Raw genomic sequence first — 26,785 nt, 5'->3', positions numbered from 1 at the left:
CACCGGCTAACAAAAAACGTTATCGCTATAGGCACAGGACGCGCCTGCATGTATCGGAAGTTTCACGAACTGTATCGATGCTTCTATCCGTTGTCTCTTGTCACCGACGCTCTTGTAATCCGATTGTATGAGTGACTCGAATTGTCTAGAACTTTCTGGAAGACACGCGGGCACCAGGGATTAATCTGGAACCTTCGATGGCTCATGTATTAAAGCCAACGCGTTTCGCCGCTGATCAGATTTTTGACGATAACCGACTGTGTTCGCTGCTATCATGCTTCGAGTGCAACTTGCGGGCGACGGCGGCGTAGGTCATCACTTCCGGCTGCGGTTGAGGCGATGCCGGAACTTCTGGCACTTCCAGTGACCGCTGAATCTCTTTTTTAACTATGTCAGCGATCGAAGTCACCTGAGGCTGCGGCCTTGGAAATAACTTCTGCAGCTCTTCCCGTACGACAGCTCTGATTGTCTCTCGCAGGTCGTCGGCGCCTAGCGCTTGAGCTTCGGCGTAGTTTGTCAGCGCACGACGGTTGCATTGCCTGGCTCGCATTTCAAGCGTCTTCTCAATCGTTGTGGCCTCCGAAACAAATTCTGCGACAGTCTTGGGTGAGTTGCGCATCAATCGTGCGCATAGTTGCTCTTTGACGCCCCGCATCAAGAACCGAACTTTCTTTTCCTCAGACATGTCCGGGTCGGCGTGGCGGAAGAGGCGAGTCATCTCCGTGAAGATTGCGATGTTCTCGTTCGGTAATTCCAGTCTGATTTCTAAGAGAACTTCGGCCCTTTCCTTTCGTACTACACTCGTGAAGGTCCTCATGAAGTTCTCACGAAATAGGTCCCACGTCACCAGAGAGGTCTCTCTGTTCTCAAACCAGGTCCGAGCAGCGTCATCCAATGAAGAATAGACATGGCGCAGCTTGTCATCGCTCCATTTGTTGAACGTTGCGGTCCTCTCGTATGTCTCTAGCCAGGTTTCAGGGTCTTCAGCCGATAATCCACGGAAGCTCGGTGGCACCCGAGGTTGCTGCAGCAGGATGGGGGACGCTGGGGCTGCCATTGGGGTCGTTGACTTGGCCTTGATCGCTGTGGTCTTCTCGGGAACAAGTCTGTGCTCCGGCAGAAGTCCTTGCTGCCTACGGCTAGCTCGCTGGTCCTGGGCGACGTTGGTGTTGTCCTCTGGTTTGGGGCTGGCATCGCGGCGTAGTAGTGACATTGAAGAAAACTGTCGCACAACTGTGAATGATGAAACGAACTTTTTATTGGGCGAACCTGTGCCCACAAAAGCAAGTTGCACTCGAAGCACAATAGCGTCGAACACAGTCGGCGATTGTCAAAAATCTGATCAGCGGCGAAACGCGTTGGCTTTTATACATGAGTCATCGAAGGTTCCAGATTAATCCCTGGTGCCCCGCGTGTCTTCCAGAAAGTTCTAGACAATTCGCGTCGCTCATACAATCATATTACATGAGCGTCGGTGACAAGAGACAATGGATAGAAGCATCAATAACGTTCGAGAAACTTCCAATACACGCAGGCACGTCCTATGCCTATGGCGATAACGTTTAACATTTGTTAGCCGGTGCAAGGCGGTCACCGGTGAAAGATAAACATGTATACGTGACAATATCACTTATTCGAAATTTCTTCCGGTCCCGACCCAAACGCATGCACTTTAAGCTGCATTACTCAAAGAGCTTGACCCGTTTAGAGCGAAGTGGCGAGCGGCGGCGACCCTTTTGTGCATGCACTGTCAAATTAATACCGCCGACGAATTAGTCTCATGCAGGCACAGAACAGGCCACAAAAGTACCAAACCCACGACCGATGACCGCCTAGTAACGAGTACCAAGTGAGTGCCGAGTGCTCCGAGCTGTTTACTGCGGAACGAACGGAAGCCGAAAAGTGGCCAAAAGACTGCAGGCAGACTTGCGCCAGAGCATTCCATGGGTGCACTTGAATGAGCAAAGTTTTACCGCTCTAAAGAGCACTTCCGGCGCTGAAACGTGCCGAAAAACACAAAAGTGTCCCTCTGATTACAGTTAAACCTGGATATAACGAAATTGACAAACTCCGGAAAAACTTCGTTATAAAGAGGATTTCGTTATACGCAGGTTCGGCACGAAAATTCGAAAAATAAACGTTTACCGTATTTACTCGATTCTAACGCGCCCTCAATTGTAACGCGCACCCGTTTTCCTTTTTCGTCGAAGCACTCATCCTTGGAATGTCACACCAGGTACCGGACGCGTGTCGTTTCGCACAAGCGTGAGGCATCGGAAACGAAGAGCGAGCGTCACGATGGCGTCGTAGCGTCGTATAGTGTTACAGTAGAACCTCGCTGTTAGGCTACGTTCACACTTGGTCTCGAAGCAGGCGGAAGCGACAAAAACTTCTAAAAATCCGCCCACCTAGGCGGCGAAGCGGGCGGAAAACCAGGCGGCAAGCAAAATCGGTCTCGGACCGATTTTTTCGCCATGGCGAGGCGGAATCGCGGCGGAAAGTCGTTCCGCTCGACCGGAAGCTCCACTAGCATGTAAACATCCGGTCGTAAAATTGTACATGGCACCAAAAGTGTAGGCTGCGATGGTGCTCGACGTGATCTAGATCCACCACTTTCTCTACGACAAGAGTGGTACTAAAACGTACTGTCAGCAATACTCGCGATAGTATTCAACGTCGCGCAACCGGAGGTGCAGCAACGAAGCCTTGGGGTGACCCAACTTCTCGCGCTTTTGCAAAGCTGGGCGAACCCAGCACAGCCGCTTCCGAGGTGTCCGCTCCTTCCGTTTATTTATTGTCAATTTCTAGGAAACAAGTAGGTAGAAGTATAAAAAACAATTTCTTCGCCCACTTCTGTGGCAGAAAAAAGTTGGGCAGATTCCTCGTTGGCGCTCCGCAATTCTCCTCGCACGGGCGCGGTATGTTGCAAAAGTCGCAGGGCGCTTTTTTCGTTGCGCGGTGGTTTTCTCGTCGCGACAATTGATTGGGAGCAAAGGTCTCGCGTAGGACGCGCAGGCTTCGGCGAGCCCCAACACAAGGGCCAGCCCGGGTTTTAGCTTTGGTGTACTGGAGGCGCCGCCAATAATACGAAATAATGAAATGTTATTACAACCTGTAAATAAAAGCTATTAAAGAAATATAATCACGCCTAGGCACCAACCTTTGACTCAGCGCTACCGTGCCCGTATGAGGAGAATTACGGAACGCCTACGAGGAATTTACCGAAGGTCGCAGATGACACGCAAAGTTGCGCGAAATGAACACTTTTGATGACGGGTGGGACAATGAATGAACATGCCGCTCGATATGGTGCGATAATGAGCGCCACCACGCCGACAAACGTACGCAGACTAGATGGATGTGGGCAAAAGCGGCAGCGGTGGCCGCGGCGATAGCAAAACAAATGTGAACAACTTGGACATGCGTGGAAAAGATTTTCCGGCCGCTTTGGCCTTTCCGCCCGCTTGCCGCTTCCCGAGTGTGAACGTAGCCTTACGTTCCCGGGGGCTGCGTTTTCCCGGCTGTTACGTCGTTTTCGACCGGTCCCGGCACAGCTCCCATAGAACTCAATGCATTGGAACTCAATGCTCCTTCATCGCCTCATCGAGCAAGGACACGACGTCACCTTTCAGTGGCTCCCTAGCCACTGTGGCATAATGAGCAACGAATATGCCGATGAAGCTGCCAGATCTGCTCATGAAGACGGTGCACAGGAACCAATCCCGCTGTCAAGAACAGATGCAGCAGCGAAACTTCGAGTGCTTGCAAACGATGCCACACAATCGTTGTGGAACACACCTAGTTTGCAACACACACGTCTGCATCGACTGGACCCCTGTCTTCGGCTTCGACCTCCACCTGGACTATCCCGACCCGAAACAACGGTACTTTGCCAATTGTGGCTTGGTGTCGCATTTACAAAGTCGTTTGCTTTCCGCATCGGATGGGAGGATAGTGCTGCGTATGACCACTGCGGCGACGAGGAAACAATCGAGCACGTACTTTGTCACTGTCCCCAATACAGTGCACATAGGCAGTCACTTGCGACCGCGCTGGCACGTCTTGACGACCGGCTGCTTTCGGAGCAGACAGTCTTGGAACACCGGCCTATACAGCCGTCCCACAACAAGTCAGTCAAGGCACTCTTGAAGTTTTTGCGATCGAGTGGACTTTCTGACAGACTATAGTTTTCACAGGCGTTTCCAACCTCCTCCTTTTTTTTCCCTTGAATTTTTGTTTGTGACTGCTTTTTCTCTTCCCTATTCTTTCTGCCTCTCATTTCCCCTTTCCCTTCCCCCAGTGCAGGGTAGCAAACCAGAATCTTTTTGGGTTAACCTCCCTGCCTTTCCCACCACGTTTCTCTCTCTCTGCTCTCACACCAGTCAGTCTTTATGACTCTAATTTTGTCACTAACCACATGTGTGATGGCCAAAAGTACTATCAAAAAGAGAAATCGTACCAACTAGAAATCTCCCAGATCTGTGTAAACTTCTAGAAAACACACGCCTATTTCAGCGGAGCTGCATATAGATCCGCAGTGATAGCTCGGTGACTATGGTGTATTTCTTCTGCACACGAGGTCACAGGTTCAGTTCACACAGTCACAGGTTCAGTTCACATTCACAGAATCATGTTACATCAGAAGGCTGGGCTAGCTGTTTGCTTGAATTCTGGGACTTGTTTACAGTGCTAAACATTGAACACAACATGGAACAGACAACAGCACTCAGCAGCCATCCAGGCTATCTCATGTTGCATTCTGTGTTTAGCACTGTACACATGTCACAACAGGCAGTTTTTAGAGAAAGATATTTACCGCAGCCGTAATGTTGCTGATCCTCTGGCATGCCAATGGCTCGTACTGTACGATACAAGCTTTAGTTGAACCCTTTGGTGTCTTCATGTAGTGGGCCTTGCTGATGTAAGTGCTGTCTTGAGTGATAACAATGCACACTGGCTTCAGAGCCGCAGGTGAAGCTGCATCTGGAAAGGCAAAAAAACATTTCCAAGCATTTGACTTCTTTACTGCAAGTAACTTAGCCACACGAAACTTGTGCACTTTGCTGCCTTTAACACGCACTCACGTGCAGTCGTAGGTGTACGGAGAGTGGATGGAAAAAAATAAGCTTTACCTACATCACAGGGAGGTAGCGACAAATAGGCCATTAATTGTGCCATTAAAAAAAATTGCGAAGCGGGCTTTATTCTGGGCTACATGTTCACAACCAAACATCACTATAACGATGTTGAAAGTGGTACTAAAAGTTCTTTGTTTTTTCTTGTTTGCTTCACAACCACCATTGCTCCGTTTTAATCAGCAAGTTAGTACATTGACTGCAAAAGACTATGCCCAGGTACCTCACAGAAAGCTATCGCAAGGTTGACAGAGCAGCACAGTTTGTATGGTGACAAGTAGTGACTGTATACAACAAACTTTTCCTGACTTTCATTTCAATGCATATGACTCGTCATCCTCAATTTAAACATTGGACAAGGAGGGTCAACAATGCTTGTCTGCTAACTCTTAATTAAAATGGCATAATTATATTATGGCTACACAGCTGGTATGGTTGTCTGGCTATGATATGGGCAGCACAACTTTTACAACTATGGGGATGTTACAGCAGAGCAGCAAGGTTCGCTTGGTGTAGCAAAAAAAAAAAAAAAGTATTCTTAAAGACATTCGAATAACTCTGGGTATTGTACATACGCAACTGTCATGCAAAGGTAATTTCATGGCAGTAATGCCATGTTAATTGATCTGTCAGCAAGTCCTGATCACCTCAAAAGCGTGCAAGAATACCCCTTTTCAATGTTACAGTCTGAGCAATCGTTTTTTAGCAATTGGAGTTGAATAATAACGATACATAAAGACTGCTAAACACATTAGCCAACAGTGCATGCTTCCTCATGAGCTTTGCACATTTGAGGCAGTGGCGCTAGAGCACGACACTTGCCTCGAGACTGCGATGCCCTTGCCCTATAAGTAACATTGGAACACATGAGGGTTTTACTAGCAATGGCAAGTTATACTTAGGGCTTGCACTGTTCAAGGCTGATGTGGCATCAAGGTCAAAGCATCAGGCACCTTGCAAGGCATCATCAGCCTTGCAAGGTCAAGGATGATGTGGCATCATGGGCTGCGCTAAGAGCCCTGCAAACAAGGCAAACATACCTGATCAACTAGATTTCTAGTGGTAAATTTGCTAAATGAAATGGGTTTTCTTTGCATGTCCAAAGGAAATCCATATAAAAGAAAGCCATGAGGAATTCTGTAAGTTCATGCTACAGTCGGGTAGATGACAATTTTTCCCCTTCGTGAACCTTCCTCCGGATTACGGGATTCCGCAGAACTGATCTGCCATAAATTTGGTAACAACTGAGAGCAGTATAATTCTGCTCTGTTTTTGCAAACACACACAGCAAATGCTGACAATAGTGCTAAGCTAATGTGGTGTTGTTGGCTGCAGTTGTGTGAATGCATCTGAATCCACCCACTTAAACAGACCTTCAACATGATGCCACAATCGGTAAGGCAAGATGAGATCTGCAAGGCAGTGCGCAGTGTTGCATTTGCACAGAATAATACTTCACACCTTAGTTTTGTTGACTTGTATGCAACAGATTCATAATGAATACATTTGCTGTTTTAGGAGAATTAGCCTTTAAATGCTATTGTTTGTTTCCGGCTCTCAGCCTTGCATTTGTCTGGTTCTTAACTTTAAGGCTACTTTTTCCTGTTTGCCTGTCTTATTACACAATGTCAAAACGTGTGCAGAGATGCTGTTGCTTTATCTCAACTCCCTCAGCCTTAAATTATGATGCTGAGGATAGACAGGTGCATCATGCCAGAGCAACATGACTAATTTACCCGAGTGCTCGCTCCAGAAGCCCATGACAAACAGTGACACCTCCTGCTGCTCACTACAGTCATCCGGAAGGTCTTCTGAGGAATGCTTGATGACCTGATTCATCACCTGAGCCAAGCTTTCGCTGACGTCCATGACCACCGTGGGTGGCTCGGGCATTTTTTCCTGCAGCACTCCTATAGGGGAAGCACAGTACAGCAATGTCTGAAGATGAGGCGGTTTACATGCATTCATTCACCATTGAAAGTAGAATTTAGACCACTGCACAGTACAGTAACACCATGACGTAGCAAAGTCATGTTAAACAAAACACTTAGTATATCCGGTAGCTGTTATAAATATACACACAAATGTTGGAGTGAACAAGTCCAAGTTTGGCTAGTGCAAGAGAAGCACAAATATGCACAGCGCTAACATACAAAGATGCACAACAGCACAATTTGTGCCTCAATATATGTGTGAGTATCGTTACCTTTCCATCGAACTCGGCATTACGAAATATGGTACGAAAAACTAGGCAATTCGAGACCATAACAAAAGACGGTTAACAAACTCACAACCCAAATTATTGGGGCTGTGAGCTGTTAGCTGTTCACAGCCACAGCGGCTACATAAATAAAAGGTGCGGCCTGCTGCGTCGCGTCGCCGTCAATGGGCGAGCGCGTCTCGGCTGAGTTGATAGTTGCAGCCGCTGTTTTTGGTGAGGACGCCACTGCTCCGGTACACAAGGCAGACGCCGGTTTGTGCTACAATGTGGTTGCCTCAGGATTTATGCGTGTTGGTGTGCTTTTTCGTGCGCATTCTTGTGTGCTTTTTTTGTGTGATCGTGTGCGTGAGCAGCTTGCCTCATGTTTCCTGTGCTTGAGTACGGTTCTTTGGTGTGCGCGTGTGTGGCAGACGGTTTTTTCTAGCGGTGTGATGCCACGAAGCTCTTGTGTGCCGCTGTGCAACTCAGCGAGAAGAGACACTACTGTGAAGTACCACGAATTCCCCTGCGACCTACAGCAGTTGGGAAGCGTGGCTGACGAATATTTCTCCCCAAGGGCTGTCAGGGAACGGAAGCAAGTGGGAGCCAAGCGACAGGTCGCTGATATGTTCATTACATTTTACTGAGAATGACTATAAAGAGAACACGAAGATTAGGCTTTTGCTTCCGACTACGGTCCTGACTGTGTTTCTCGGTTATCCGCAGTACATGCAAAAAAAGAATATCAGAAACACGGGCAAGATGCAAGATAAGCAGCGCGTAAAGAAAAAAAAAAAAAAAAAACGGAGGCAGAAGGAAGAAACGTACACAGAACAAGCGCTTGTCATTTCTGCGTATCTTAGTTTGCTATCGTTTCTTTAAGCGCTACTGAGTTCAAGTCATGCATCTTTACTAACCTGCCCAACCTGCCGCACTTGTCAGATTGCAGAGAACAGATAGATAGAGGAAAAGTTATATTTTAGGAGAAAAGGCGTCAGGGCCCTTTGGCCACCCTCCTCAGTGCCTGCATCACTCACTGCTTCGTCTTGAAGAAACACGTAAATCCACTCTCGATTATTCGTAATAGAACACTTCTTTTCATTTCAGGTGAATCGAGCGGGCAGCCTTCATGGGGTGCATTGAGGCCCACTCTACAAAAGATTGGCACTCTTAGGGCAGACTTTTCACATATGTAGGGCAATTGGCACTTCTCATAACGAATTCAATATTCAACCTGTAATGTGCAACTATAAAACGCGTTATTTACGGCCTGATTAGAGTCACTGTCATGCGTACCAAGGCGGCTGTGGAAGCGCTTCTCTGTAACGGCTGTAACAGAGTAGTGGCGCCAGAATGGGCGCGAGAAGAACTAGGCCCGAGACGCCGTTACGGCACCACGCAGCAGGCCGCACCTTTTTTTTTTTTTTATGTAGCGGCTGTGTCACAGCATTCCTTATGCAAAAAAAATTTCCAACTATTTCTGTAAGCTTCGCTATTCACTTCACTAGAGCCAGTACTACATTGGGTCCTGCATTTGTAGTCTTTTCTGCATAGCAGTACAACACTCAAGCATGGCCAACCAAATTTCAGGTTTAGTACTTCACCGTATCTGACAATTTCTTTGTCATAAGATTATGTCCATATCTCTTATGAGGAATAACTTTAGCCTCAAAGATCACATTTTGCACTCACTCTATGTTTATCTCTATGTTGATCATAGCAAGGGTCAAGTCTACTGCACAAGAACATCACACCAGGAAAGCGTTCAAAACAGCATTGTTACATAAAATATAGCCCCTTAGAATAGTGCTGTTTGTTTTCGTATTACAGCCATGATGGAGAACGTCACATATCAAGTGCAGACAACAAAAATCAGTTAATTGCAACGTATGAACATCTCTAGGCAAAGCATTCTAAGGTTCTACTGTATATTTAAAAGAAAAATATTTTGTTTATACATGTTGGTTCTAGGCTGAAGCGAAAGGTTTAAGCTGTGAGAGCTACGGGCAAGTGAATATTCAGCGAAATTTCTGTATTTATGCTAGTGGGTACAGCGTACAAGTTAGGGTATACAGAACCCTTAAGCTTTCAATGTGGCGATGTATCGACAGAGAGGTTATGTTCAGACTAGAAAGGTTGAAGGAATACGAAAAATCCGTCACAACCACAACAGACAACACGCATAGCTTTCTGTGTAGACTAAATTTTTTTAATGTCATTTTTGTGAAGAGGGTTCAAGACAAGATTCATTCTAAAGGATGTGGCAGATTAGAGTTTTGTATGTTAGCAGTTTAGTTTCTTAAGGAGCCACACGAAAAGAGCTTTGGAGGTAGCCAAGTTCTTTAATGATTTTTTGTATATTACTTTGATATGCTTTTTCCAAGACAAATTATGAATAAAGAGGAGTCCGACGCGTATAGAGCACTATATGCTATGCTGCACTGTGACCCCAACATGATACACTGCGTCCAAGTTGTATCCACACGAACCTAGCTACTCTATTATCTCATGACCGAGTACTAGCTATACTCCATCTCACAAGCTGGCTGCAGCAGTGTGGAAGCTACACGAATTCTTAGCCAATAGGAGGGCCGAATGCCCCTTGAGATGTGCTCATCCGCGGCGCGTCTGCTCAGCATCTGCTTGCCATCCTGTTACATGCTCCATGGTTGGTGGATTGACGCAAACAATATTTTGACGCCGTAACCATAAGCTGCGTTTACATGCATGCTGACAGCAGGGCTTCGCTTTACCTGTACGCTTTCTCTGCAGTTACCTTGCAGCCTCCTTAGCAAGTAGTACGGGCTGAATGCCCTTACAAATGCTCACCTGCACCACAGTGTCGGCTTGTCGTTTGCTCGACAAGTCGTTCTCTTGTCATTCGCTCACTACCGTCATTGGGTACCATGCTAGAGCGAGGTAGTAAATTAATGATGTAGTGAACGATTAGGCTTTTATAGCGTTTCTGCATCGTCAATGCATCACCAATGCTAATGCTATGGCGCCATCTGCTAACTAGAAATCAAACCAGTTTTACGGCTCGGTGCCGTGTCTGTAGTTCTAGCAGCATGAAAACAAACAGTCGATCTCAATAATTACGACAAAACATACCTAATGTTTTGACCTCAGCTGGAGATGAGGCTTAGCGATGCCAAATTTTGCCCCTTGTTTGCTCACATGGCAGAGAGCCAGTAAAAAGCGCGAATTCGGAATCGAAGCAGGTGGTCAGCGCTGTATGGGTGCTGCCATCTTTCTACAAGTGATCACGGTTAGGGTGGCTATTACGGTTACCTGCGGTAACTGCCACAGTAATTATCGGTATACGACGTGCATGCGCAAAGGTCTTAACATATCACATATCGCTGTACCATATCGTGTAGCGAGCAAAAATAAAACTCTTTAGTGTAGCCAATAATTAGCCAGTTACGCCCTGGAACTATATACCGCTGCGCAAGGATATTGCCTGTGTACGCCTCGTACCTTCGGCAGTGTTGCAACCACCTGGTGAGATGGAGTATAATATGCCAAGAAATGCAAGTTCTAACTGAAAAAAAAAAATATAAAAGCATTCTCTGTAAGCTGCGTGCTGAAATGCACTCCTAAAAGTACATCTTGTGAAGTTGCAGGCTGATTAATTTTCTGAAGTGTTAGATATGACCTCACTTGCCATGAGGGTTACTTGAATATATAGACTACCTCTGAAAACAAGTGTCTTGGACCACTTTTCAGTAATGTCCTTAGAATAAAGCATTTAGAGTTTCCTTGGACAAATGGATGAATAAAATGAAGCAACACCATGCAAGTCTTTTGGCTAATGTTCAGGCACTTGATTGAAAGACAAAGATCTTGCACAACCACTTAGCCAACCAGTCTTCCCTAATATCCTTATAAGAGAGTCTTATACCCCTGTCACATGGGCACCTGTGAACTTCATTTAAATCCTTCGTCTTTACGTCAAGAGAGCTGCGCTCTGTGTCACACTGGCCCCCTTGCGCCAAGGAGGCTAAAAGGAGATTTTGGTTAAAGGATTTCGGCAATGACCATTAAGGCTGGATGAAGTACTCTCATTCCCAGATAGTTACAGCTGCGGAGAAAACCACGCTAATAAAATCGTAACTGGCTCACTTACAAATTTTAGCATTACTATTTTTTTGCCTTGGGTTATACGCCACCTAATGGAAGTTTGTAGTTTGTTTTTAAGGACATCAGTGCCTGTACTCTCTACACCAATGCTTCGCCATGCCGTATGAATAGCTTGGGGAAATGTCATTTCCTTTATTTCGTTTGTTGTGGAAAACGAAGGTCTTGTGGTAACATACAGCAAATGTTCTCGCTGTGATTTTATTAGATTACTGACTGCGTTCAAAAACGTGGGCAGCTTGCACTAGTGGTGCAAGGCTAGAGTAAACAGCGGAGCTGGTGATCGACCTAGCTTCTTCCAGGTTTTACTAGGCTTGGCTAAGTTTTGCTAGGAAATGCTAAGTGCTGCTAGGCACGGTATTCCGGATCGGCTCGCCGCTTATGCGCAGATTCTTGCTTGTCCGCGCGATGCGCTTCAAGATGAAAGGCTTCTTCTTCGGCTGTCCGGATCTTCTTTGGTCGTCCCATGTCAAGGCTACATTTACTCGCCACAGAGTCAACGAGAGTTCTGTCGCTATCACGGCGGCTCCGAGCGTTATCTCCCCGGTGATGTCACGGCGAAGCTGCGCCTCCACACTTGCCGGGGCGTGGCTGGTCGAAACCTGCCGAGCCGCCACCAGAGGCACCTGCTGCAGTCACGAACACCGCAGCGCGTTCGGCACGAACACGGGGAAACAGGGAAACGCGGACGGCATCAGCAGCAGCTCTGCGCGTTGCCTCGTTGGTGCTGCTACAATTTCTCTCTTGCTCTCATTTTATCTTTCTCTCTCCTGAGCATAATGCGCGCGACACGCATGCCCTCCTTCCCTCTCCTAACGTCCCATGTCAAGGCAACATGTGCACGGCACGGAGACGAGGCGAGGCACAGGCCGCTCCGCGAGGTGGTTGCTAGGAAACACACGGTGACGTCATCGTTCAGTGAGTTTTTTTTGTACATGCTCCACGGACTGACGGTCGGCTTAAACAGCTCCACTGTTAAAAAAAAACTACAAACATTACTTTAATGGCGACTGTATACGTGAACAGTTGCACGCGGCAGTAAGCGCAGCAGCGCCATTTCTGTCCCATGCGGTGGGAAATTAGTGTGGGCGTTTATTCATCATCATCCTCACACTTTTGCCTATCCTCCTCTTCGCCTGTAGATGTGATTATCATCACCGCGTATGTGCTGCGCTGGTTCGCCCTGACGAGACCCCGGACCTAATAAACGTCGTCCCAACCAAGACGTCACAAGTGGTGGAGGCGGTGTCGAAAACTATGCTGTGTAGCACAGCCGCAACTCCATTGCTGTAAATCTCCATTAGGGAGTTTCATGCTCAACGGAGTTCGCGGGTGCCCATGTGACAGGGTTATAAAGGGGCTCCTTGAACAAATAGATCAGGGGTTCCCAAATTTTCTGGTCTTGGGGAACCCCACCAGCCTTCCCAAAGTGCCAAAAATATCAAAACAACCACAAACATACAAAAGTGCGTTCAAGCAACACATGAAACTACTGTTGCCATTTGGTAACATTTAGTGGTAACATATCTAGCCATGCTCAGATAAACCGACAAGTGCTGCCATCTATCTATAGCTTCAATAAGTACAAAATATGGCTGCCCAGCGATGCACTGGCTTTGGCAATGAATGGGTTAATGCTGTGTCGAACCTGCATTTTCGGTAAAAATTATGGAAAATCAGACAGCGAAGGCTTTCAGGTTTCGAAATTTCAGACATCCTTTTACGCTGGCTCTAGGGGTTCATGGTCGTGCAGCAAAAGCATCCAAATTATAGGGCACAGTCTGAAAAATCAGGTGTCCGAAAAATCGGCTGTTGACTAGATATCATGGACATGCTCTGTTGACAGAACAGTGCTGATCTAGATCAACGCATTTACCAAGCACATGGTTATTCCTGCACAAGAGAGCAAGACCAGGCTGTTCTCGGAATACCTGTCAAACACTGGAGGAAGCAGTTGCACGTGTCGGCATCTCGAAGCAAGCATGTGTACCATGGCAGCGTTCCTTTCTCAACTTGCCAGCTGAGGCAGAAACCCTGATTGCCGAGAAGAAGCGAGATGACCTTGAGGTTGTCTAGCAACCGTGACTCCCAGAGCACAAGCCAGGACTCGGGGTCTTCCCTGTGACACAGTTCAAAGTAACTTACGCTCTGCTACCATATCATAGATAGATAAATGAATGATTCAATCAAATAATGATCAGTGTTTCCATGTAAACGACATACAGACAGAAGCAGTGCAATGAAGTTGCATGCTGGCAGATAATTGACAGGATGACAGCCGACATCATGACAATGACAGTGAGACACTAAAAACTAGGGGTGTGCGAATATTCAAAAAGTTCGAATATTATCGAATATTATATTTTTAATGTTCGTATTTGATTGGAAAAATAGGTATTAGAAAATGTTCGAATATTCGAACCAAATTGAATATATTGCTGGCTGTGCGGGAGCAAACACGGTTCTTCGCATTTGTTTATACGTAATCTAAGAATATTGGAACGATGTGGGGCTAAATATTGCATACTGCTAGCGAAATTGCACCTGTAAAGCACACTTAGCCACTACACGTCTAACTTCGCTGAAAAGCCAGCTTCTCAGTAGCAAGGGACATGAGTTTGCGAACAGCGACGGTGCGCTTTTTTTTTTTTTTCCGCGCCACCTCCAATTCTGAGCTTATTGCTTGACAACAAATGCGATGAGTGACGACTGGCACAGGGTCAAATGCCTCCGATTTTACTGGCATTTGATGCGGTATAATAAGGCACAAGCTGGCGAGGACAGCTAGTCGGAATTACTAAATTTTCCAAGTTAACATGAGCCAGATACACTATGTTTTAGTATAACGGCTCACTAGTCTAGTTTGTTAACATTGACAATGTTATTGCAATGTTAAAACTTAACAAATTAACCCAACTTGCTTATTAATGCATGTGCATATCATTATTCGACATTCGAAGCTAAGTATTCGTATTCGATTTGTATTTGGAAATTTTGATTTTCGCACACCCCTACTAAAAACACAGTACAACCATACATTCTATGTTCTGTGTGTCGTACAGTATAAGAAAAATAACCTGTCACAGCAGAACTCAAACTGGATTTGTTCAAATGAGCACACATGCCTGAATATAAGCCATATTTAATCTTGAGCAGCAGCACATGCTACAATAATCAGGGAGCGCGCAGAGAACCAAGTGATTACTTTGATGATAATGAAAGACAGATCACTCACTTTTCCTTGTTGTCCCTGATCTTGAAAAAATAAGCTTTGCTACTTGATATCACCAAAAGTGCTGGAACTTCTTTTAAAGATGACCACGTCACCAAGTCAACCTTCAGATAAACAGAAAAATGAAAAGAAAATCACATTTAAAGAAGCACATTGATTAGACATTAATTAAAAGATCTACTGACATATAATTTTTAAGTTGCAGGAACTCTAGAGCACACTTATCGCAGGTAGAAGGATGACACTCGGCAAGTACGGAGGTTGGGAAACACTTGCAAGATATTTTAACTTGATATCCTCGTGACGTCGTAATGGAAAGCGAAATTCGCTAGTGTCGTGTAGCAATAGGGCTAGTTATAATAATGTTGCACATAAAGAAACAAACAAGGCTGCTATATTCATTCCTTCTTGCTGCACTTGCTTTTGGCAACCACAGGAATAAAGTGAGGAAAAAGATTGGGGAGCCGAAGGCACCCCAATCAAGTTGGTGGCTCTGCCCATGACGGAACTGGGAGCTGGTGGCTCGCGACGCCTTCGGCTCCCCAATCTTTTTCCTCAGGACCTTTCAATAAAGTTCTTGTCAACTGTATTATCATATCATGATCCGTCTACCTCTAGGTTGTTAAGGGTGCTCCGACACTCGACAGTATTTTTTCCAGAGTTTAGACAGTTTGGACCTGCATACAATCCCATCTGAATTTCTCACATATGTACAGAAAGCGAGAAAAAATTTTCAATTTCTTTAACTAAATTGTTTCATTCCAGTTATTTCAGTTCCATTTACAATAGACTTTTATTAATTTGACTCTGGTTAATTCGATTTTTTCGGTTAATTTGATCCTGACCGAAAGTCCTAGCCGGCGCCCATGCATTTCTATGGGCCCAACCTCCCATTATTTCAATCCTAAAATGGGCCTTCGCCAGCTAATTCCAACTTCACCAGTCAGCACACACGCACCTGACCCATACGGTGACCTCAATAGCGACCCCTTTAATGGCACCGTCTATCTCGATGGAGCTTAAGAGGCAGGGAATGCGCTGGACAAGCATCAAAAGTCTCCCGTTGAAAACACGTATGTTGAGCCTGCCCTAGGAAGATTTTTAAGCAATAACTGTGGCTCACTATCTCTTATTACGATATTTACCCGATTATAATGTGTGCCTTTTTTTTTTCTCTTTTTTTTCAGGAAAATCAGGCCGTGATTTGGCTGCGCGGTGTGGTCGGATACGAAACCAAAACCGCCTTTGCAGCGTTCGTAAGCTTTGGTGCATATGACGAATGTATCATGACGAAGCTGGCTTTAAGAAACCCGCTGTCATTTTGCAACACATGCCCACTTGCCCATTTTTCTTGCTAAAAAATCAGGTGCACATTCGATTTCTACATTGTTTAGGTGCTTTATTGTCATTTCAATGCTAGTTTTTTACTTTGGACACATAAAGTGAGTGTGCGTTTGATTTGGAGGGGTGTTGAAAACATGCAAATATGTACAACGAAATGCATCCGCGATTCGTTTTTGCATTTTTTCTGCCTTTGTTTAATTCGAACCGTCGTATAAATCGATCAATTTCGTTGGTCCTGTCAGGGTTGAATTAACGGAAGTCGACTGTGTTTTGCTTCAAGGCTGGTGCTCCCTCGGGCATTCCTAGTGCACTCAATGCATTTTGCATGTGCTGATCCTTCAGAGGAAGGTTTAGCTCGGGACCAACTCTGATGCCATCTATTCAAATATATACGTACATCTAACACGCAGAAATGCTTTTATGAGACAGTCGCTGGAGTGATATGAATGAAATTTATTGCATTCGAAAAAAAAATGTTAAATTCTGGTGACTCTAGGAAGCAGAATCTTGATTTTAGGACCCGTACTTTTTTTGCAAAAATTGCCGAAGATTGCTAAGTTTCTGAAATACAGAAACACGAACTTTACAAATCAAATTTCCACCAAATACAGATATTGCACTTCTGTTAACTGTATCTGTTACAGCTAGGGGTGTGCGAATACCGAATAGTAAGTCTCGAATCGAATACCGAATCGAATCAAGAAAAAAAAGCCGAATATCGAATCGAATATCGAATAGCAAAATTATTTAATAGAAGCTCGAATATTTACAAATTCTCATGCAAAAAAAGCAGCTGTTGTACGTGATCTGGGGTCAACTTCTCCCTCCGGGCCGTAACAATGTTGCCAGCCGTCGAAAACAACTTTTCACTTGGTACACTTGTTGCTGGAATGCCCATGTACTTCATGGCCATCTTGCACAATCCTGGGAAGTGTTGCTTGCCTGTCTCTTTCCAGAATGCTAGAGGGTCTTGGTCCTTACTGCAAGTGGGCTCTCGAAGGTACCGCTGAAACTCCTCGATGTTGGCTGTTTTGAAGGAGTGTCTTCTTTTTGATGACGCTGCCAGCTTCTCAATGCTGTCCCAGATACTGCTGACGCGCTCCTTGTGAGCTGTAGATGTTGACGCTTCAGTATAGTCAATTGATGCTTCTCCTGGAGAGCTCTGCAACTCAGTTCTTGCAAGCTCCACGAGCCTTGTTTCCTCGAATGTTTGAGCACAAAAGAGGTTTTTAAACCTTGGGTCACAGGCGGTTGCCAACACATACTCCTTTTGCTCGTCCTTCCCTGGAAACCTTGTCCTCATGCTTTTCAGCAAGTTTCTTGCAAACTCTGAGGTGTCATCATCGGCTGCAATGCAGTCTTTCAGGACCATTTGTGTCCCATAGAGAAATGGTACTACTGACGACAAAGTTGCATATTTCTGGCCACTAAGATCTTTGGTCGCCGATGCGATTAGTTCAAGAGCTTTGACGAGCCCAGCCACTGCTTTCCACTCCTGGGGTGTCAGGTTGGGCACAGTTGTCTCAGAGGTGGCAAGCTCTAAACAAACGGCTTCTTTCAGTTGCACAAGACGTGAGAGCATGTCATGCTCGCTGTTCCATCTTGTTTCCACGTCTTGAATAAGTTCCAAAACTGAGAGCTCCATCCGTCGCTGGCAATCCTGCAGTCTTGCCGCAGCTTGGGCACTGTGTTTGTAATGACCGACAATTGCGCGACACTTCTTGAGAATGGCAGGAACTCCTGCTGTTTCTTCCTTGGCATCTTTTATAGCTAGTTGCAGTGTATGGCCCATACACTGCATTGGGACGCAAGAAATGCCCCTAAGGGCCGCACGGAAGTTTCGTGCATTGTCCGTCACCACATAGACTGACACTTCCTGCAGTGGCAGCTCCCAGTTATCCATCATTGCTTGCAGGTGCTCCATGATGTTGCAAGCAGTGTGACTCTCGGTCACACTCCGGTTGTCCAATGCAAAGCTTCTCATCTCGAAGTTGGAGGTTAAGTAGTGGCAGGTAAGACTGATGTAACTTTGGTTAGACCTCGACGTCCACATGTCACTTGTAAACGAGATCGACTCTATGCCTTCCTGGAAGTCCGCATGCATTCTCTCCTTGACAGCCGTAACTGTGTCTCTGTACAACGCCGGGATGATTGTCCTCGAAAACGTCGTGCGACTGGGCATCTTGTACAACGGCTCCATGTGGTTCATAAGCTCTTTGAAACCTCGATTTTCGACACAGATGTAAGGCTGAAGGTCGAGCGCCAGCATTCGGGCAATCCTGGTGGTTATCGCCGTTCTCTCGCGCTGCGATAGGTCCTTGCCTGACTTCAGCGCACTTTTGATGAGCGGCTGTGCGCCTTCTGGTCTTCCTTGCTTCCCGCTGTCTCTCAAAAACACACTGTGCAAAGAAAGATGCTTGTTCTTGAGATGGTTCGCAAGTGGCGTCGTCGTACTCGATGGTGTTCGAAGTTTCATATCACAGCTTTTGCACGTAGCCTCTTGGGCCGAGTTCTTTACGACATGTTTCCAAATGGCACTTTTCGTTCGTTCAGTCATCTCGCCCCTGACGTCGGACTACGTTTTCCGACAGATAACGCAGATAAAATTCGGGAACAGAACACGTCGGCTTCCCGATAGCGCGAGACTTCGTGGTTTCGGATTGCCCGGCGATACGACGCCAACGGCTAACGACGCGGAGCGCGTGGGGTGACGGGGGGAGGGAAAGACACTGGCGCCACCTCTATCCGGCTTGCAAAAGTAGGAGAGAAATTGGTGGGCTCTGCGGCCGAGAGGTGGCGCGAGGGCCGCCCGCGTCGGCCACGCAGCGACGGGGACGGAACGCAGCCAAGGCAGCATGCCGTGGTGCGCAGTATCGCAGTTCGCTAGGGCGGTTTCCTTTTGTGCTCGCGAATTGCAGTCTCCGATTCCTCTCAAGTGTATACAGTCGCCGACCGATTTTCCGGACTTCGAGGGGACCGAAATATAGTCTGAAAAGTCGGAGTCCGAAAAACTCGTTCACCCTTAAAAAGAAAATTTATTAGGCTTAGAGTGGTATAAAAAAAATGTTTAATAATGCCCTGCCTATACTACGCTTGGAGGCGATCAGATTTGCTTGATTTGCGCAAGACTGACGTCTCCGCATACAGTCGACAAGAGTGTCACGGTAGAGTGTACTAGATTCTAGTCACGGTACAGTGGCCATTCTAGTCACGGCGTTGGCGATCTCCGTTAACGGATATCGCCATGGTGGTCGAAAAAACGAGCCCCGTTATTTCACACGTGGCCTCCGAGACGAGAGAATGGCAGCGCGCGTGCGTGTCCCAATTTTGGAGGCCATAAAGGGGGCCACTAAAAGCCAAGCCTGGTCAAGTCGGCGAAATTCCAACATGGCGTCCTCCAAGAACGGGTAGCGTGGCTCGGAACGAGCGATTTAGTCCGGACAATCGAACTTGGGTGCCTAAATTCGTCCGAAAAATCAGTCGCGAAACTGCATTAGCTCTATGGGAACCCGGAAGGTGCATTTATGAAGTCTGGAATATCCAACAAGTCCGAATTTTCGGAGTCCACAAAAAATCCGTCGGCGACTGTATACAACTCTTGCTTGTGAAGGAAATGAAACATGGTGCAGCCTGTGCGAGCGGCGCAAACAAAAGGCTGTTTTAGTTCAGTTTCACCGTTCGGCTGTGTCACGACCACAATTAAATCTGCGTGCTGTCAGGTTCGTGGCATTCAAACTTTGTGTATTTAGAGTGTGTTTCGCATATTACCCGCCAACTAGGCTCGCCGAATATAACGAATATTCGAGTAACCGAATACTTAAGATTCGATTCGCGAATCGAACTATTCGAGAAGTTACAATTCGATTCGTATTCGTATATTCGAGTATTCGCACACCCCTAGTTACAGCAACTAAAGTGGAAAGATCTGATATATAAATTTACAGCTTAGTTGAATTTGTTACAAGGTTTACAGGTGTTTAGCAAAAGTGCTAATGGTATACAGTAGACATCCGTTGATTCGACTCTGGTTAATTCGGATTTTTGGTCAATTTGATCCCGACAGAAGGTCCTGGCCGGCGCCTATGCATTTCTATGAGCCCCAACTTTTGTCATTTTGACCCTAAAATTGGCATTCGCCAGAAAATTTGAACTTGACCAGGTCGGCAAGCACATGCCTGACCCCTACGGTGAAACCAATAGCAAACCCTTTAGTGGCAGCGTCTATTTTGGCAGAGGTTAGGGGACAGTGAATGCGTGTTGAAAACACATCATACCCCGTGTGTTCGACCTGCTCTACGAAGGTTTTCAAGTTATGGCCGTTACTCACGTCCGATTACGTTACTCATAACGTCAGATTCTAATGTGTGCTTTTTCCGTTGAAATAAATTTGACTGAAAATTGCCTCTGCAGTGCAATTGGATATGAAACACAAGCCACCATTGCGGCGTTCGTATGCTTTATCGCATAACATGAATGTATTGTGGCAATGCTGACTAAAGGAAACCAACCGCCACTGTGCAACACGTATTAGACTCATGGCCATTTTTCTTGCTGAGAAATCAGGTGCACATTAGATTTATACTTTGTTTTGGAGCTTTATTGTCATTTCTATGCTAGTTTTATATTTTGGACACATAGAAAGTAGAAAGTGGATGCACATTTTAATTTGGGGGTGTGTTAAAATTGAGAAAATACTGCTAAATAAATCAGCAGTGAGTATTGGGAATTTTGTTTAATTCGACCTGCAGAATAATTCGATCAATTTCGTCGATCCCGTCAGGGTCGAATTAACGAAAGTCAACTGTACATATATATCTTGGGTCAGTCGGTCCGTGGGTGAGTTTGTCGGACGGACCAACTGATTAATTCATGAGAATAAACTCCTTCTGTGCGACGTTATTATCCCAAATTCTGACCAAAAATGGCCAAATTATTTTTGAGGACCCCAACTGCTAACATAAAACACCCTCAGAAAGAACAAGTTCACTTCTGCTTGTGCTGTCCCACGAATTGTGCGCTGCCATCTATTAAAAGCATGACTAAGCACCGAAACAAAACTAGGCTCGTCCTAGGCATTCCTAGAAAATACGAAGTACCGCTGACAAGCTGAGCTCGTCCTTGGCCGTTTTTTGCCAGAAATGCGTGGACGAACCCAGCTCATCCAAAGCACGAAGGGCTTAATGTCCAATAACTACACTAGGGCATATGAGAGATGCTAATGTGTAGGACTGCAGATTAGTTTTAACCACATGTAGCTTTTTTAACGTGCACTGAAACCTAAAGGAACACAACCATTTCTGAATTGTGCTTTCATTAAAATGTGGCTGGCGCGGCCAAGAATCAAACATGTGACCTCGTGCTGAGCAGCAGAACGCCAAAGGCACTGAGAACTTCTGGAACAAAAACAGAAAGCAGACACAGCGTACGAACCTCTACGCAGCACATTAAGGTCTCATCCCTTCCAAAGACGTTGACATCTAGGTGCAGCAGGACACTGTGGTCTGGGCAGGTGAAGCAGGCGGGGCCCGTTTCCTCCCTGTTGTCAAACAAGTCCCATGCTGAGACGGAGTACTCCGACCGGTTCGAGTCCGAGGTGTCCGGCAGCTGCAGGCTCATGTTGGGCTGGCTCTGGGCACTTTTGAAGCTTGCATCCGAGAGCATGGTTTCCGATGCACTCGCTCTGCTCCGGTGACCGATACTAATGCTGTCCGTCCCTGGAATGAACACGGCTCTCAACGAAAATAATCCACAACTACAAGAGGAAGCATATGGATGCTGTCTTTTTGCACATGTAACTCAAACCAAAAGTTCAATTATTGGTTTTAAAATCCTAAATCAGCTCCCGGGCTACAAAAGATGCCAAGGCAGGGGGCTCTGGAATAATTTTTATTATCTTGGGGTTTGTTAACAAGAACCTAAACCTAAGCAAACGAGCATTTTTGCATTTCGTACCGATCGAAATGCAGGCGCAGAGGCTGGGAACTGAACTTACAATTTTGTAGTTCAGAAGTGAGAGTAAAAACTTAATTTGAGAGGGGAATTAAGCTTGGCTCATGCTAGTGCACTTTATCTCACTGCTCAGCACTAGGAAAAGGAAGGGGAACAAAAGAGGAATGGAGGGTGATGGTGAGAGAACAGTGATGCATACACATTGATGAACATTCCATTGATGGAATGCCATTGAAAGTGGCATTCTTATTAAACCTATAATGCCTTAACACAGTTCTACATCAAGGGAATTAGAACTTGTTGACTTCTATTTCTGTCCATGGAGAGTACATTGATACAAAAATAAATATGTTATTTTAGGTACAAGTTAAGCATTACAATAATAAGTTAATTAGTAATTGGTTCGTTCCAACAATTCAGAATTAAAAACTCTCTCCAGGGAATCCAAAAGGATACATAGGTTTACCATAGTTAAATAAGAGTTTTGGGGTACCAAAACAGCGTAGCATATATGTTGGGCATTATAGGGTAAAAGTCTTAAATCAAGTCTAATGCGATGCAAAAGTTGAGACAAGGCCAAGGGGTATGTTCTGTAAATGTCCACCTAAAGGACACGCCTGTTTTTCCTGCTGCTGAAGTGCTGATTGGCTGGGCTAAGTTACCAGCGAGAAAGAAACAGGTGCTCATAGCCAGTTTCTTTCTCGCTGGTTCAGCTCCAGCCAGTCAGCAGCCGAAATTAACAGTGCACTAGGTGGACACTTACAGAACCGCCCCCATCTTTATACAGTGTAGACCGCTTATAACGTAAGTCGCGGGAGTTGTAAAAATCCGCTATAAGCGGTACCGCGTTATAACCAAAGCATGCTGTTTTCGGCTTTTGCTTATGCAAAACAGGCAATCCAGCTTTCAAACACAATTTATTACATATTTCACCCACACACACATGCAACACAATCGCAACACAACAGAGAAACCAAGTTCCCCTAACAAGTGCGGCATCAGCGGAAGAACGTTGTTATTTTTGTCTGGAGACTGGTCTCCACGCGCACGCCCACGCTCCCACTCCTGAAAAAGAAAAACAAGAGAGTGCACCATTGTTCTCCCCCCGCACTCCGCGCACCCTGCTTGGACGCTGCTAGCTAATTCACTCTAGACGCTGCTACAGTGATGAAAACATGCGCCCTCCTTCCCCCAAAGTCTCCCGCCCCTCTCCTCCTTTTTGTTTTGCTTTTCGCCGCTGGTCTCCACGCGCGCACCCACACTCCCACTCCTGAAAAAAAAAAAAAAAGAAAAAAAAATGCTGCATGCTGCTGTCTGCCGTATGCTGTATGTGCGAGTGAAAGCGCGCTAGGAACGCGTGCTTTCACGGAGAGCGAACGTATGGCAGATAGCAAACGCGACGACTCTCGTCATGCGGAAGGCCGTGGGGGGATGGGAGGGAGGGAAGGGAGGCGACGTTTAGCTGCGGCACTCGACGTGGATCTTGCGACCTGGCGCAAGGGGAACTGGCACGTCAATCTCCCACACGATAGGAGGAAAGCGCGAAGGCAGCCCGAGAGGGAGGGGGCGTGGCTTTCTCTGCAAGCCACTGCGTACTTTGCGTGGCTGAGGGCTGTCCCGCGCACCCTATCTTGAAAGTGATCTCCACACGGCTGTGACCTTTGATATGCGCTGTGGTTTCGCCGCTCAGTTTCTGTTGAAGCGATAGACCACGCGAACCTTAGGTCGCTGCTCCGGCCGCGTTTGCTCACGTCTGCGTTTTTACAGTGCTTGTCTGCGGTCGTCGAGTGTGGTCTGTGTTTGCGCTCACACACGGTGCTTGTTAATTCGGTTAGTAAGCGGATGTGTCCCAAGTTTATGCAGGCGACAAAACTACTATCCTTACTCCGTATACTCTACTAGTAAATTTGCTTCGCCTTTCGGGGGAAACTGCGACTTTTTGTTTCGCTTTTCGCCGCTGGCCTCCACACGCGCACCCGCGCTCCCACTCCTTCACGTTTGCGTGCCCGGCAACCGTGCGGCCGTGCGGGTCGTGCTCAACGCCTACTTTCTTAGAAAAGGCCGTGCTCCGTGCGCCGATTTCATGGTCGCGCGCTTAAAAGAACCGCGCTATAACCGGTATTCTGCTTCGCGTGCCTCCGCAATAAACGGTCCGCCTATACATCGAGTTCTATGGGAGATATATCGGTGGTAAAAAAAACCCACGATATAACCGGTCCCACGCTAAAAGCGGTTACGTTATAAGTGGTCTGCACTGTACTGTCATTGCAGCAGCACATGCTAGGTGGAGTTGTACAAGGACAAGTACCATTAAGAAGTACAGTTAAACCTGGATATAACGAAATTAAAAAATTCCCGAAAAACTTCGTTATAATGAGGATTTCGTTATATGCAGGTTCGGCACGAAAATTCTAAAAAGACATGCTTACCGTACTTACTCGATTCTAACGCGCCCTTGATAGTAACGCACACCCGTTTTCCGTGACCAAAAGAGAGGAAAAAAAAATCCTTTACAGTACCGCGCACCTCATGCTTTCATACAGAAATACAACTATTGCTCAAGATTTACTTCCCCCCCAATACACGAACAAAAAAGTCCCAGTTTCGCCCGAAAGGCGAAGCATCGATTGCGACAGCAAATTAGCAGACAGCTATACGAAGTAAGGATAGTAGTTTTATCGGCCGTATAAACTTGTAAACATTCGCTGTTTAACTAAATTGGTAGACTAATGCCTAAGCACACGTACTACAGCACATGGTCGAAGTTACGGGAGCTACCTAGTGTCAGGTTAGTGAAGTGAAGCACAGAGACTTGCACAGTAACCAAAGAGTGGCGCTGCCAGCGCGTGAAAAAAAAAAAAAAAAAATATTTTTTTTTTCCTTTGGCAACATCAACTGGAAAAGGAGAGTGCCGGCTTGGCGGGCTAGGCCAGCTGCAGCAAGCGGCGGAATCAGGTTTGAATGAAGGGAGGGGGAAAGGTCACGCCCGCAGTGGCAAGATCGCCGGGTTGAGGGATGCAGGCTCGCCTCACGCACGCTCGCACACGTGTGCTGGCTCTCGCCTCGCAGTCACCGTGAATTCGAGCGCGCCAAGCACGACGCCACCATTTCGCATTCCGTCGCGGCGGAAAAGGTGCTTTGGGTTGCTGCTTGCGCAAAAATGACAAAATTTGGGGCGAAATCTCTAGGCTGTCGGCGGGGAAAATTCGTTATTTCGAGGGGGTCTCCCACTGCCACCTCATTACGTATAGGTCTCAAATACATGTGCTTTTATGGAGCAACGGCAGGGAATAGAAAAACTTTGTTATATCCAGGAATTCATTATATGGAGGTTTGTTATAACGAGGTTTAACTGTACTATATATAGAAGACGAAGGAACTGGTTGGGCCCTGTTCTCCCTATCATTATGCACATAATTTCATAGACAAGCATCTGCACTGTTGAACTGTAGTAAAGTATGGGAACGGGCTAGTTGGGTGTTGTTTCTACAGCGCAGAAGCAGAAACACCAAGAGCTGACTTTGAACTTAAATTTAAAACCAGAAGATGACCAGAAATTTCAAAATCACAAATCTGCACAGGACTCATGCAGGAAAGAACTTGTCATGTGGCAAGGCAAAGGAGACTTACTGCTGATGTTTAGAATAGGTTCCTCAACAATTTCCTTGAGTGTTGGAAGGACAACAGTAGGTGGCCTGAGAAAAAAGAAAAAAGCCAGCAACAATCTTTTTTTTATTTCCATCCCAACAGACTCTTAGCACTACACCTAAACAGTGCACAGTTCACTGTACGAGGATATTTGGGTGATCTGGCACTTAATTTCATTTTATTACCTTAAGGACCCCTTCTAGGGGGTGTTACATAGAAGTGGATATACAAAAGAAAAAAAAATTAACCAAAGGTAACCACATGTTAATTCTGCGACAGGTAGTCTGTTACATTTTGAAGAAATATTGTCGGGCAGGTGACAGCGGCAATGCTGTGGAAAAGGTCATTCCAATAGGATGCGGCGCGGGGGGAGGCGAAGAATTTAGTAGTGCAGCTGCATGGCCAGGCAACCTAAAGGGCATGGCTGATATGATGAGATATGCGTGCTGGTGGTCACGGGTGCTGTAATAAAGCTTATAGAACAGGGCTAGAGGTGTGATGTGTCGACAGAGTGCAAGAGGCAATAGAGATGATTCTGCTTTTAAGGATGACACACTGGTGTGACACGAATTTGTTATGTGTGAACATCATGAACAGAGTTCTACGCTAGTGGCAATTTCCATAGTAAAGCATGGGCTATCAAAATAAAAAGTATTCCGACTAGTGGCAATGTCTATAGTAAAGCATGGGCTATCAAAATAAAAAGCATTCCAACTACTGCTGACTACCATTAAATGCATCAACCGTGATTGCACAAGTCACACCCCTAAACCAAACAGGCTACCCTAGATGATGATCGCTTATCCCCACAATGCATTCTAGGAACCACTGCCATGAGATCCATGTTAAACACACAAACTTCCATTAACAACTTCTTAGCTTCTTCAAAATTAATTTTTGTACAAGCTTTTCATGACATTATGGGAACTGCTGCAACCACTTGGCTGTACTAAACCAATCATACATGATAGTCAAGGTCATGGTCAGTGGCCTCAACTCAATTGAGCAATAATATACTACGAGTAATTGTGGTGCTAAAATCCTCGTCAAGTGCTGCATTGTCAAACAGGCCACTTGTTACAATGTCATTATGGCCATTTTCACAGCAGCACTTGCTTTGTGTTCCCCTCAGCTCTC

General features: G+C 46.1%; 1 protein-coding gene across 2 annotated transcripts in view; it reads right to left on the bottom strand.

Annotated features, from left to right (window-relative positions):
- LOC119455438 (serine/threonine-protein kinase 11-interacting protein) overlaps positions 1 to 26,785 on the bottom strand; it is a 94,458-nt gene that overhangs the window by 993 nt on the left and 66,680 nt on the right. Inside the window, exons 18-24 of one of the 2 annotated variants that reach the window (XR_007467472.1) lie at positions 25,631 to 25,695; positions 21,482 to 21,765; positions 14,711 to 14,811; positions 13,407 to 13,594; positions 6,872 to 7,045; positions 6,034 to 6,154; positions 4,845 to 4,983 (exon numbers count right to left, since the gene is read on the bottom strand). Coding sequence is in view for 1 of the 2 variants with exons in the window: in XM_037716840.2 (XP_037572768.1) it covers positions 4,817 to 4,983; positions 6,872 to 7,045; positions 13,407 to 13,594; positions 14,711 to 14,811; positions 21,482 to 21,765; positions 25,631 to 25,695 (979 nt within the window). In the remaining variant the exon portion in view is untranslated. Of the gene's footprint in view, positions 1 to 4,816; positions 4,984 to 6,033; positions 6,155 to 6,871; positions 7,046 to 13,406; positions 13,595 to 14,710; positions 14,812 to 21,481; positions 21,766 to 25,630; positions 25,696 to 26,785 lie in introns of those variants that run through there. The other variant, XM_037716840.2, reaches the window with a different exon arrangement.

Source organism: Dermacentor silvarum, chromosome 6, assembly GCF_013339745.2.
Source record: "Dermacentor silvarum isolate Dsil-2018 chromosome 6, BIME_Dsil_1.4, whole genome shotgun sequence".
Lineage (NCBI taxonomy): Eukaryota > Metazoa > Arthropoda > Arachnida > Ixodida > Ixodidae > Dermacentor > Dermacentor silvarum.
The sequence above is the reverse complement of the archived record's forward strand: the minus strand, read 5'-3'. Positions and strand labels throughout refer to the sequence as shown.